We start from the raw sequence: 13,667 nt of genomic DNA on the forward strand, positions 1-13,667 counted from the left end.
ATCTGCTGAGTTCCTCCAGCAGATTGTTTGATACACTGCATTCTTTTGCTCAGAGAATGACATAATAGGCGCCTGTACCTAGGTCAGGACACTGACACCATCAGATCTTGCACTTGTCTCTTTGACAAGACCATGTTGCAAGTATTTGCCAAGAAGATAACTCTGTTGGAATTAATCTTCCCTGCCTCCCCTCCCCCCATCCTTTGCCAATCACATCTTTCCAGAAGATAAGAGTCCTTTCCTACATTGACAATAAAGTCACCAAGGAGCATCAGATTGTCTTCCTCTGAGGTATGGGTCAGGGATGTTTCCAGATGGGAGTAGAAGTTCTCCTTAACCTCATCTATAATTTCCAGTGTTGTGATGTATGCACTGATATACATAGCACGCTGGTCCCATTTGGAGTCAGCCAGACTGTCATGGGATGTTCACTTATCCCACAGGGGAAGACACTGAGACTCCAGACTCACTCATTCTTGAGGTCAGAACCCACTCCACAAAGGTGGAGTTCATCTTCCATTTTTTTTCAAACAGCCTCCTTCTTTGAGCTGGCTAGCTGCCTCCCATTGAGTCTCACTCAGGCTGGTGAGGTCAGCGTCAGAGTTTGGAGACGGAGAAGTGGAAAAAAAATAATGATATGGAAAGGTAGAGCTACATCTGTGGAGAAACAAAAATGGATTGGTTACCTGAAAATGTTAGATTCATTGTGAAGTACCAAGGAATTCAAATTACCCAGGGATTCAAAGTAGCCAGAGGAAAGATGAGCTGACATTCCTCAAGAGAGGTCAGAGTGGGATAGGGGTGGAGAATTAAAGTGTCAAGTGACTGGAAGCTTAGGGCACCTTTGCGAACTGAATGGAGGTGCTGTGCTAAGTCATAACTCAGTCTGTATTTCTCCAGTGTAGAGTTGACCATATCATGAGTAACAAGTGCCATATACTGAACTGGAAAAAGTGCAAGTGAATCACTGCTTCACCTGGAAGGACTGTTTGGGTCCCTGGCTGGTGGGAAGGGAAGGGATAAAAGGGCTGGTGGTGCACTCCTCATGCTTGCATGGGAACGTGCCCTGAGAAGGGGAGTGGCTGGTGGAGATGCAGGTATAGACTAGGCAGTCACAGAGGGAATGGTCACTTCTGAATGACAGAAGTGAAAAGGAGGGCAAGGTATGACTGGTGGTGGAATCCATTTGAGGTGGTGAAAATTATGGAAGGTGATCCATCCATTCAACATGGAGGCTCGTGGGGTAGAAGGTAAGGACCAGGGAAACCCTATCCTTGTTCCTGCTGGAAGAAGAGTGATTGATGAATAACTGCAGGAAATAAAGGAAAATAACCTCTAAATAATGGCAAAGTTAAGGGAAAGGGAAGAAATCTAAAGGCACTGGTGTGGAAAGTCCTATCACAAGAGCAGGTTATGATGGGGATGAAGAAATTGGAAAAATGGAATGGTGCTTACAGGAAATAGAGTGGGAGGGGTGTAGTCAAGGTAGTTCTGGGGGGGAGGGGTCAATATGCTCATATTGTTAATTTACCTGTCCACTATGGTGGAAGTAGAGATGTCCAGCTTAGTGGACAGGTTAATAACAAATATGCATTGATAATGGACTGTGTGAAAGTGTGAGCTGGGTGGAAGTTGGCAGCAGAAGGAAATGTGTTATTTCTATATGAGTGCAGGAAGCAGCATCAGAACAGTCATGAAACTGAGGGGACCCTCAATAGGATTGAAACAGGAACCATGAATCCAAGGATAGGCATTGCAAGTTCCCATAGCTACACTGTTGACTTGGAGAAAGTGAGTGAAGTTGAAGGAGAGGATGTTCAATGCAAGAACAAGTTCCGTCACACAAAGGAGAATTTTCCAATGAAGGATTAAAGAATGATTATGGATGAGGCATAATCTGAACCAACTGGAAATACACACTACTCCTATTGCTTAATACAACCAAGTAGAATTACATGTGAACATATGTCGAGGTTAGATCAGTTTCCATTGTGATGACCCCAAATGCTTGATAACATCAGTGGTTTGTCTGTAGACTCGCATTTTAGTTGATTGATGTATAAAGTTTATTACATTGGATTCTTTGGCTCAACATGAGCATCAACCACCAGGGAAGAAAATGAAAAAGGCATTTGAATGCACACTCATAAAGCAAAAGGACAAAAAAACCACATTCTGGTGCAGTACTTGAGTACAGGAAGTCTAAGTTTAAACCTGCTTCAGGAACCCTTGTGGAACTTGAACCATTTGTGAATGGGCCTAAAAAGACACAGCCATACTAGTGGAAAATGGTGGCAAAAGTGAATGCAGTGAATCCCACTTAGATTTTCATTCACTTAATAAACTTATGATCTCAAATGCACCCCATTTATTTTTAAGCTCACCCTCACCTCCTTTCTTCTAACTTTACCATGCCCTTCCTTGGTTCTCTACCCATGAGGTCTCACTATGGGCACTATGTTGATGCACAACTTTGACAGACAGCTCTTTTTGCTTTAACAGCCAAATACTAGAGGAACCTAAAACATCAACTAATGGTACTTGGAACTATTTTCAACAAGTGAACAAACAAATTGTTCTTTCTTTTTCAATCTTTTTATTAGTTTTCAAATTAATACAGATTAATATATCAATGTTTATACATGTAATACAAAGAGATCAGGAGAACAATCATGACATGGATAATCATAAAGAACAATAAAGTATAAAAAAATCTGTAGATCCAACGATCTGTTAGTGAATGAATATAATATAAGAGAGAAAGATTTATTATAAAATATAAAAGAAAGAAAAAAATCCCCAAAACAATAAGAAAAATTATAAACAATATATCAAACCAAACTAAGCTAAAGAAAAAAAATTTTTTTTAAAAAACTGGACTAAAATTTCTCAATAGAAACAGCAATATTATGTCGTCAACTCCGTTCCTCTAAATTGAAAGGTTATTATAAGGGGATCTATATCATGTGAAAATATTGAATAAATGGACTCCAAACTTCCTCAAATTTAAGCGAAGGATCAATAGTACCACTCCTAATTTTTTCCAAGTTTAAACATGATATAGTTTGAGAGAACCATTGAAAAGTAGTAGGGGGTATTGGATCCTTCCATTTAAGCAAAATGGATTGTTTGGCCATTAATGTAACAAAGACAATCATACGGTTAGCGGAGGCAGATGGATGGCCAGATTCTATCCTTGGTAAACCAAAAATTGCAGTGATAGGATGAGGTTGTAAATCAATCTTCAATACAATGCTGGTCTGAGGAAGCAGATGAGCTTCTCCGTGACTGCTTTGAGACAGTGGACTGAACCATGTTCAAAGACTCAGCTGCCAGCCTTGATGATCACCACCATCACAGCCGTTATCAGCAAGTGTGTGGAGGACAGTGTACCAAAGAAGACAATATGGGTGTTCCCAAACAGGAAACCATGGATGAACCAGGAGAGCACTCCCTACTGAAGGAGAGGTCTGCTGCACACAAATCTGGTGATCCTGATCTGTACAAGAAATCGAGGTATGACCTTCGGAAAGCTATCAGGGATGCCAAGAGGCAATACCAACTCAAAATAGAGTCCCTGACCAGCCGCCAGTTATGGCAGGGCTTACATGCCATAATAGGCTACAAGACGAAGTCAGGCTGCATAGCTAACAACAGTGCATCCCTTCCTGATGAACTTAATGCATTCTATGCGCATTTTGAACAAAAGGGAAGTGGATTGTCACCATCCACCCTGACAGCCACCAACGCAGCTGAACCTGTGATCACAGTGGAGGATGTAAGATCAGTCTTCCGGAGAGTGAACACGAGGAAAGCACTTGGCCCAGATGGTGTCCCTGGCCGTGTACTCAGATCTTGTGCTGTTCAGCTGGCAGAAGTATTTGTGGACATATTCAACCTCTCCCTGCTTCAATCTCAGGTTCCCTCCTGTTTTAAGAAGACCACTATCATCCCGGTACCGAAGAAAAGCAAGGTAACATGCCTCAATGACTACCGACCAGTGGCTCTGACATCCACCATCATGAAGTGCTTTGAAAGGTTGGTCATGGCACACATCAATTCCAGCCTACCAGACAACCTGGACCCCTTGCAATTCGCCTATCGCTGAAACAGGTCTACATCTCCCTGGCCCTTCACTCAGCTCTGGAGCATCTGGACAGTAAGGACACTTACGTTAGACTATTGTTTATTGACTACAGCTCTGCCTTCAATACAATAATTCCAAGCAAGCTTGTCACCAAACTCCAAGACCTAGGACTCAACACCTCCCTCTGTAACTGGATCCTTGACTTTCTAACAGACTGCAAACAGTGAGGATAGGCAGCAATTCCTCCGGCACGATTATTCTCAACACTGGTGCACCTCAAGGCTGCGTCCTCAGCCCTCTACTCTACTCCCTATACACACATGACTGTGTGGCCAGATTCTGCTCTAACTCCATCTACAAGTTTGCAGATGATACCACCGTTGTAGGCCATATCTCAAACAGTGATGAATCGGAGTACAGGAAGGAGATAGAAAGCTTAGTGGAATGGTGTCATGACAACAACCTTTCTCTCAATGTCAACAAAACTAAAGAGCTGGTCATTGACTTCAGGAAAGGGGGCAGTGTACATGCACCCGTCTACATCAATGGTGCTGAGGTCGAGAGGGTTGACAGCTTCAAGTTCCTGGGAGTGAACATCACCAACAACCTGTCCTGAACAAACCACCTGGATGCCATGGCCAAGAAAGCTCACCAATGCCTCTACTTCCTCAGGAGGCTGAAGAAATTTGGTTTGTCCCCTTTGACTCTCACCAACTTTTACCGATGCACCATAGAAAGCATCCTATCTGGATGTATCATGGCTTGGTATGGCAACTGCTCTGCCCAAGACTGCAAGAAGCTGCAGGGAGCTGTGGTCACAGCCCAGCGCATCACGGACACCAGTCTACCCTCCTTGGACTCTTTACCTCTCATTGTCTTGGTGTAGCAGCCAGCATAATCAAAGACCCCACCCACCCAGGACATTCTCTCTTCTCTACTCTTCCATCAGGTAGAAGATACAGGAGCCTGAGAGCACGTACCACCAGACTTAAGGACAACTTCTACCCCACTGTGATAAGACTATTGAACAGTTCCCTTATACAATGAGATGGACTATGACCTATGACCTCATGACCTCACAATCTACCTTGTTGTGACCTTGCACCTTATTGCACTGCACTCTCTCTGTAGCTGTGACACTTTACTCTGTACTGTTATTGTTTTTACCTGTACTACATCAATGCACTCTGTACAGACTTGATGTAACTGCACTGTGTAATGAATTGACCTGTACGATCGGTTTGTAAGACAAGTTTTTCACTGTACCTCGGTACAAGTGACAATAATAAACCAATACCAATACCAATTTGAAATAATGTTAAAAATATCTTTCCAATATTTTTCCAAAAGAGGACAGGACCAAAACATATGTGTCAAAGAAGCCACATTCGATTTACATCTGTCACATATAGGATTTAATTGTTGATAAAAATGAGCTAGCTTATCCTTTGACATATGGGTCCTGTGAACTACCTTAAACTGTATCAAAGAATGTCTGGCACACATTGAAGATGTATTAACTAAATGAAGAATTTTCTTCCAAGTCTCTGTAGGTAAAGATGTCTGGAGTTCACTTTCCCATTCATTCTTAATTTTGTCCAGTGGTTCGGAATGAATTTTCATAATTAAATCATAAATTTATTGCTATCAAGCCCTTCTGACAAGGATTAAAACCAAAAATTTTTTCCGTAATTTCAGTTTTGTAAGGTGTGGGAAAAGAGGGTATAGTAGCTTTTAAAAAATTTCTAATTTGCAAATATCGAAAAAAGTGTGATCTAGGCAAATTGTATTTGTTAGACAATTGTTCAAAAGATGAAAAACAGTTATCAATGAATAGATCCCGAAAACATACTTTTCCCTTCCTTTTCCATATGGAAAAAGCTGAGTCAGCTCTGGGTGGATGAAAGAAAAAATTAGATTGAATGGGATTTGATAGATTAAGTTTATTCAATCCAAAAAATTTACGAAATTGAAACCATATTCGTATTGTATGTTTAACAATTGGGTTAGTCGTATGTTTACTTAATTTGGTAAGTGCAAAAGGCAGTGGAGCTCCTAAAATAGAAACTAATGAAAATTCAAGTACTGATTGGTGCTCAAGGTGTACCCAGTTGGGGCACAAACAAATTGTTCATGTGCACGCTTCCATAATGTTGACGTTTCAGATGACTGATTAATTGTTCAGAACAGGAAAACTTTCGAGAGTGCAAACTGGCAGAATTATACAGTAGATACATGAGCATCAAGGATCCACGATCCCTCTACCCTTCTGTTTCTAACCAATCTCCTTTAGTAATTCCACTTCCTCCTGAAGGGCTGTTCATTAGCTTTTCACAAGAGGCTGAAGAAGTTTTCATCAGCTTTCTTGCTCGCACCTCAATGTATTCTGAAGTTGAAGTATACTCACATTGCAACATTTTGTCTGTACACAGTGCCACTGAAGTTGTAAAACATTCCAGAACACTTACTAGGAGCCATTACAAATGAAATTTGATACCAAGAGACGTGAGGAAATACTAGGGGAGATTTTTAAAAGTTAAAAGATGAGAGAGTGAGGCAGAGAGGTTTAGAGGGATGTTTGAGCTAAGGGCCTTGTCAGCTGTAAACATAGCAACCAATGGAAGAATGATTAATGTCAGGGATAATTATGAGACCAAAATAGGAGAGCAGATGCCCTAAAGGCTCTAGAATTGGAAGAGAAAATAGTATTATAGGAGATAGATAGGTATCTAATTAGTCAAGGTATCAAGGGATATGGGGATAAGGCCAGAATTTGGGGCTAGATAGGAATAGTTTTTAGTTTAGCTCATGGAGCAGACTCGATGGGCCGAATGGCCTATTTCTGCTCCTTTGTCTTGTGATCTTGTGTATTCGGACAGGGCAAAACCATGAATAAGTATGAGAAACAGAGTACGACTATAAGAGTTGAAGGATATTTAAAGAGTCAATATACAGTACTTAGTAAACTGTGGGGTGATGGAGAATGAGGCTTATTGCAGGTCAGACACAGACACCACATTTTTGGATAACATTTTTCTAGAATATTACAAGGGAAGGCTTCAAAGATTGTTAGAATTGACAAGACTAGAGGTAATAAATGCAAGAATGAAGTGGCACAGCGAGTGGAACTTTTGCCTCACAGTTCCAGCACCTGTGTTCAATACAAGCCTCTGGTACTGTCTCTGTGGAATTTATGCAGTCTCCCTGTAACCACACGCATTCCCCATATGACAAGGACAAGTGGGTTACCAGGTTAATTGGACTTTGTAAACTACTCCCAGTAAGTGGTAGAATCTGGGACGGGGGTGGTGGTTATGGGAATGTGGGGAAAATAAAAATAGGATTAGTATGGAATTAGTGTAAATAGATGCTCATTGATTCATTCTGAAGGCTGAAGGGCCGGGTTCCATGCTGTATGACTCCATGAGGGGTTTAGCAGTAGACAAACTTAGGCAGAAGCAGAATCTGCATTGCCTCAGAGGTGAAAATAAGTAGTCTGATTGGTCATGGTCAAATGTGACACTGGGATTGTGAACAGTACAATTCAGACATTCAGGCTGCCATGTGATTCTGATTACTTACCCTTCAATCTTTTCTGATCCTCTGAGCCTTTCCTATAATCTCTTTTCCTTCTTCTACCTTTCCCTTGAGATGGCACAAACTGGAGAAATGTGGAATCATGCAGCAGTTGAAATTTAACCCATGGAAATAGAAACTGATTACTTTTGCCCATGATGGAGCTGGCCATGTCTACAACCCTCTGCAGCCTCTTTCAATCCTGCCCATTGGAGCCTTCATACCAGGCAATAATGCAATCAGTCAGAACACTCTCCACTGTACATCTGTAGAAACATGCAAGAGCCTTTGGTGACATACCAAATCTCCTCAAACTCCTAATGAAGTAGAACTGCTGGCATACCTTCATGATTACAGTCAATTCCTTGGTGTTGCTGACAGGGTTTTTTTGTTGCAACAGCACACAACCAGCTGATCTATCTCACTCCTGTACGTCTCCTCATTGCCATCTGAGATTCTGCCCGATCTGTGCTGGGCTCCTGCCCTCCCACCTAACTGATAACCAACTTGACCCAAGACCTCCACCATCCTCTTCCAATGGGGCTCTAAACCCAGCCACAGACAGCATAGTTTTGTGTGAGGTACTCAAAAAGGCTGGTTGTTGTTAAAGTGAAGCACAATATACATTAAAACTTCATTAATCCAGCACATTCGAGACTATCAGATGTTATTAATAATTCAACACACTTTTAATTCACTTGCTGAAGATATTTACACAGTAACATTCCAGTGAACCCAGTAAATTTAAAGGCACACGGGAAACAAAACCAGGAAGATTTCAAGGGACGGCGGCCAACAGAAGCAGTGAGTTTAAAGGGAGTGTAGGAACCAGAACCCCAGTGAGTGGAGGGGAGAGCAGGAATCAGGGATCAGTTAATGGTTGGAGAGCACTGGAACCAGGCCCCAGGCAAGCAGTTGGGGACCACGGAAACAGAGGCCTTGGTGAATTGGGGAGCACTGGAACCAGTGCCCCAGGCGCGTGGCTGGGGAGCACGGCAACAGAGACCTCAGTGAACTGGGGACCATTGGAACCAAGCCCCAGGCAAGCAGTTGGGGACCACAGAAACAGAGGCCTTGGTGAATTGGGGACCACTGGAACCAGTGCTCCAGGCGCGTGGCTGGGGAGCACGGGAACTGAGGGCCAGGCAAGTGGAAATTGCAAACATCACGATGTGAGCCAAATGCTGAATCATAGGGATTGCCGAATGATCAGATAGCAGAGTATCAGGATTTTACTTCAAAACAAATCGTTATTGTTGAAGGCATACTGGTGCTAAGGACTACGCAAATACAAGATGCTGCTCTGTGACAATGCGGCAAGAGGCATTCAAATCAGCTGAAACAATTTAATGCAAATAGTTTGATAGTCTGGTCTCAACGATCGCATTTACAACGTGTCCTTCTTTGCAGTAAAATGTACTTTGCAGCGGAGTTGAGTCCGGCAGCTCCGCCCTCCCGGGACGTCACCGGGCGGTGGATGTGCAGACTCGCACGCGACCAATGGAAACCGCAGTCTGCGCGGCGATTGGACGGGCGCGAAATCACAACGCTCCTGGTTGGTCCAGAACCTGGTCCGGGACGTGCGGCTGCTGATTGGCCGAGTGCGAACAGGCCGGATTCCCATTGGTCAGTTGATGACGAGGAAGCCAATTGTTTGAAAACAAAGTGATGTTCGCTACTCCTGTCTCCGTTCATGCAGGTCGGTCCGTTTGATTGCTTTAGAACATCATAAAGCTCACGGAGTATCTGGTTTCCGAGTTCCAAACCAATTGGTCGTCCATTTGCGTCGAATAGGAAAAAAAGGGACGTAAATGTGGTCAGATTTCATTATTATGGCTAATAATTGTTAAAATACATAGGTTACCCGAAGATAGAGCAGCAACTAAATGGTTGACGAGAATCCAATCCATTTACTTGGGGTAGGTGCTCTGGAATATGCCCATTTAACAGGAGTGGAGCGACTATAAATAATATTCCCTGCCGAGGAATGACTATGATTGGTTGGCAGCCAGCGAGGAGGAGCTGATTGGTCAGATCCTGGCGGACGTGGGGCTAAGTAACGCCCGCTGTTGGTTGGTTTCCATTGAGAGTCGTGGTGCTAATTGGCTAACGGAGCTGATTGGCGGACTGTGGAAGAAGCAGCGTTGATTGGCTGGTGGTCGGAAAGTCTGCGTTGATTGGCTGGTGGTCGGATAGTGTGTTGATTGGCTGGTGGCCGGATAGTCTGCGTTGATTGGCTGGTTGGTCGGTTGTGTGGTCTTGTTTGGGGAAAGGGATGGTCGAAAATTCAAGGGGGTTTTGGCAAAAAAAGACGCGAGAGCATCGTGGCGGTCCGGAACACTCGGCATCCCCAGACGTAAGTTTGTTCGTTTCACACGTCAAGGAATTTTTTGCTTGTACTTTAAACCTCAATTCGACTCGATCTTTTCCTTTTTAAACCCGAAAAAAAACAAATTTCCGGTTGTCGTAACTTGAGGCAACGTAACTTGCTTAACAATGACATGACTGACAGGCGGATTGACCAATGGGATGGAGGCTCTGCCCCCGACTTCGGCGTGTTTTGGCGTGAGTGTCGGCTGGCCACCCAATCAGGGGCCGGCGCTGCGGATGGGAAGGGGGTGGGAGGATCGCGGCGGGCAGGTTTGCTTGACGCGAAGTGCCATCGGGGACGGCGGAATATAAAAAAAAGAAGGAAGCGGGGAGCCGTTGGCTGCTGCTCGGCGGAGAGAGAGGAGGGGGGGCGGGGGAGAAACCGCCGGAGATGCCGGGGCCTCGGCTGTGATCAGGGGGGGAAACAAGGCCCGAGCGGTCGGCGCGGTGCGAGGTGACAGCTCCTAACAATAGGGGGAGGGCCCGCCAACGGGCCTTGTCCTCACCCCCTCCCCCCTCAGCGGGCCCCGTCCGCTCAGCTCCCTCCCCCCCACCCCGGTGCTGCGGCCACAGAGAGGTCTAAGGAGCAGCCCCCCCCCCCCCCCCCCCGGGCGGCTTGGCGTGGCTGTCAGAGTCGCGGTGGGTGTCCCCCCTCCCTCCCACACGGGGCTGGGGGGGGAGGGGGAGCGTGTGATGAAAGTGAAAATGAAAGCAGTGAGGGGAGGACGCGACGCCCGTAGCAAACAAAGGGAGAGGCCGAGCCGAGCACCCCCCACCCCCCAATCCCTGACCGGGGACGGCTGTCGACCACTGGCCGGCCGGGCGATGACTGCGGGTTACCTTCGCCCCTTTGTTGACAGCCGCCACTGTATCCGGTCCCGGACACGGTGGAGGGATCGGAACTCGCCTCCGGCGCTCGACGTTGCTGCAGGGAGCTTTTATTATTGTTGTTGCTCCTGTCTGTGCGCAGGTTAATTCCCTGCTCTGACAGTTTCGCCCACAACCGCCCTCCTGGCGGAATAATAAATACATATTGGCTCCGGTCTCCACTCTCTGTTCATTCACTGCTATTTTTTAAAAATTTTACTTCTTGAAATGTGTCTGTTATTAATGAGTGAGCTGTAATTCACTGGGATTCAACTAATCTTATTTCTAACTTTGCAATGCTGCTGAAAATGTTGAACATCGTACTTTGTTTGGCTATCCATTTAGATATTAGAATTAAACTCATAAATTGTATATTTTATAGGTGCAGTATCTTAGTGCTATTCTCCACTCTTTGGGGGGGGGGACGACGACGACTAAAGTGGCAGTGGTAGAATGACAACAGCAGCTTGAATCTGTTTCATCATACCTCTTATTGGTCATTATGTATAATTACGGCTTGCAAAATATCAACTTCTGCAAATGTTTTCATTGTAGGTGATTGAAGTTGGCGAACATGGCGTCCGAATCAGGAATGCCCAATCCCAGTTCTCGGATATTGACTTTTTATCCCACGATGGAAGAATTCAAAAACTTCAGCCGTTACATTGCATATATAGAAACACAAGGTGCCCATCGTGCTGGGCTTGCAAAGGTAACCTGTGAAATGTGCATGATTATAGTTGTATCCTCCTTTTTAAGGAAATAATATTCTACATTCCATAGATTGGATTGGGTCAAATTAGAGTAATTCTTGTGGCGCTGTAGGAACAGATTGGCATATTGCCTTGTGCAAGAAACAATCAGAAATTTCTTTGCCCACAATTTGTTATCCCAGCAAACATTCTCTAATTTGCTGATGACCAACAAAAACAAAATCTGCAAATCTAATATTCTAAATAGAACCAGGTCTGAATGGAAATGTTTTTGTCCTAAAACTCCACTTCCATTTTTCCCAAAGCATCATCGATTTTTTGCATTCAAGCAACTTTCTAATGAGAGGTCACGATGATGAGAAAATGTTACTTTGTCAGCAACCCATACATCCATTTCATTGTAGAAATGTGCTAGAGTTCTCTAATAGGCTACTATTGTACCATCATGGTTCAGTGAATGGTAGTAATGGTGGGGTGAAGGCACTCAAGAATTGGCTGGAAGGGAAGTGGGGCTGAGTTTGCAGGATTTCATGTGGAATGCTCCTTGGGTGTTTCACCAAAATTGCTCGGATCTGCCCTGGGATCAGGGTTTCAGTGCAGTATAGAACCACTCTCTATTCAAGTGCTCAAACACATTCAGCAAGTAAAATTGAGTTTGGGCAAAAGAAGTTCCAAAGTACCATTTAGACATAAAATTGCAACAATCTCCCCTGTAAATGAAATATTCACCAATAATATGCAAGGGTTATCAAACCTAACCACTGTGGATTATGAGTAAACTTTTTTTCATTTTCAAGACCTACACCACACTGCACAAAAGGTGTAATAGCACTTAAGTCAGTGTGGAGAAGATTTGAGATTATCAGAGTATGATAATGAAGAGGAGTTGTTTCCTTTGGACCAAAGGAGACTGAGAAGAAGTTTAATTGAGCTCTATAAAATTAAGTGCTGGACAGGGTAAATGGACAACTGACCACCTTCTCTGAGTGAAGAGGTCAATAACAGTGGGAGAGGGTGCATAGATGCAAGGAAACTAAAGGGAAATTAAGGAAACAAAAAGTCTCTGAGTGCTGGGAATCTGGAACACTGTCAGAATAGGTGGAGGCAGAAATTCTCTTTGCACTTCGAAAGTATCTGGATGTGCACTTGATCCATACCCTGCAAGATTATTAATGAAGAACTCAGAAGTGGGATTAACGCAAGATACGTTCATGGCCTCCATGGACATAACAGACTTCCTGTACATATGTTTCTCTGATTGTTAATGTCAGAAACAATGAGTGAGGCAACACAAAACTGCTAAATCTCAAAATTTACTATTTTGTAGTGATGAACAAACCAGGCCTTTGATCTGGCAAGCCGTACAGTGAGCAACATACAAAAAGCTGACCAGATGAAGGGTCTCAACCCGAAACATCAACTGTCGATTTCCCTTCATAGGTGCTGCCTGACCTGCTGAGTTCCTCCAGCTTTTTGTGTGTTGCTCCAGATTCTAGCAACTGCAGTCTCTTGTGTAAACCATTCGGTGAAATCGTTTTCAAAATTGTTGCCATAATGCAATAACTCTGTTTACAGGCAAAACTATACCAGATTTTAGCTAATCTGCAAAAACTGTCAAATATTTCAACTTCCTATTTACTGATGCTCTCGGTCACTAAAAATGCAGTCAAAATGACAACTATTACAATTACTCATTAAAAAGACAAATTCATATTTCCCGCCATGAGATAAGTATTTTGTTGTGAGCTTTTGGTTGTTGCTGTGGGTGTTGAATATCATAAATTTTCTCTTTCCATTGAGCAGGTGCTGACATCTGCTGATTGATGAAAGATGAGAAATTAATGGGATCAATCACTTAAATATTGTGGCTTGGTCAGAGGTTGGGTATTTTGTGGCAAATCTTTGGCTCGTCTCCCATTAGTCGTTTCACCACCTGAAAGGTAAAAGTCATTGTGATGGAATATTCTCTTGTACATCACTGTATCTACAACAGTACTCAAGAAGAGTATCCCAAGACAAAGCAGCTTGCTTGATTGATGTTTCATCCACCACCC

At 43.8% G+C, this 13,667-nt stretch overlaps 1 protein-coding gene across 5 annotated transcripts in view; it reads left to right on the top strand.

Annotated features, from left to right (window-relative positions):
* Positions 1-8,349: 8,349 nt before the first annotated feature.
* The window catches only part of LOC127568100 (lysine-specific demethylase 4A-like), a 43,507-nt gene continuing 38,189 nt past the window's right edge, over positions 8,350-13,667 (top strand). The window contains exons 1-2 of one of the 5 annotated variants that reach the window (XM_052011412.1): positions 8,350-9,362; positions 11,456-11,612. In XM_052011412.1, coding sequence (XP_051867372.1) covers positions 11,475-11,612 — 138 coding nt within the window. In that variant the 5' untranslated portion in view covers positions 8,350-9,362; positions 11,456-11,474. Of the gene's footprint in view, positions 9,363-9,391; positions 10,020-10,281; positions 10,488-10,562; positions 10,673-10,868; positions 11,004-11,455; positions 11,613-13,667 lie in introns of those variants that run through there. The other 4 variants (XM_052011410.1, XM_052011411.1, XM_052011413.1 and 1 more) reach the window with 4 other exon arrangements.

Source organism: Pristis pectinata, chromosome 3 (genome assembly GCF_009764475.1).
Source record: "Pristis pectinata isolate sPriPec2 chromosome 3, sPriPec2.1.pri, whole genome shotgun sequence".
Classification (NCBI taxonomy): domain Eukaryota; kingdom Metazoa; phylum Chordata; class Chondrichthyes; order Rhinopristiformes; family Pristidae; genus Pristis; species Pristis pectinata.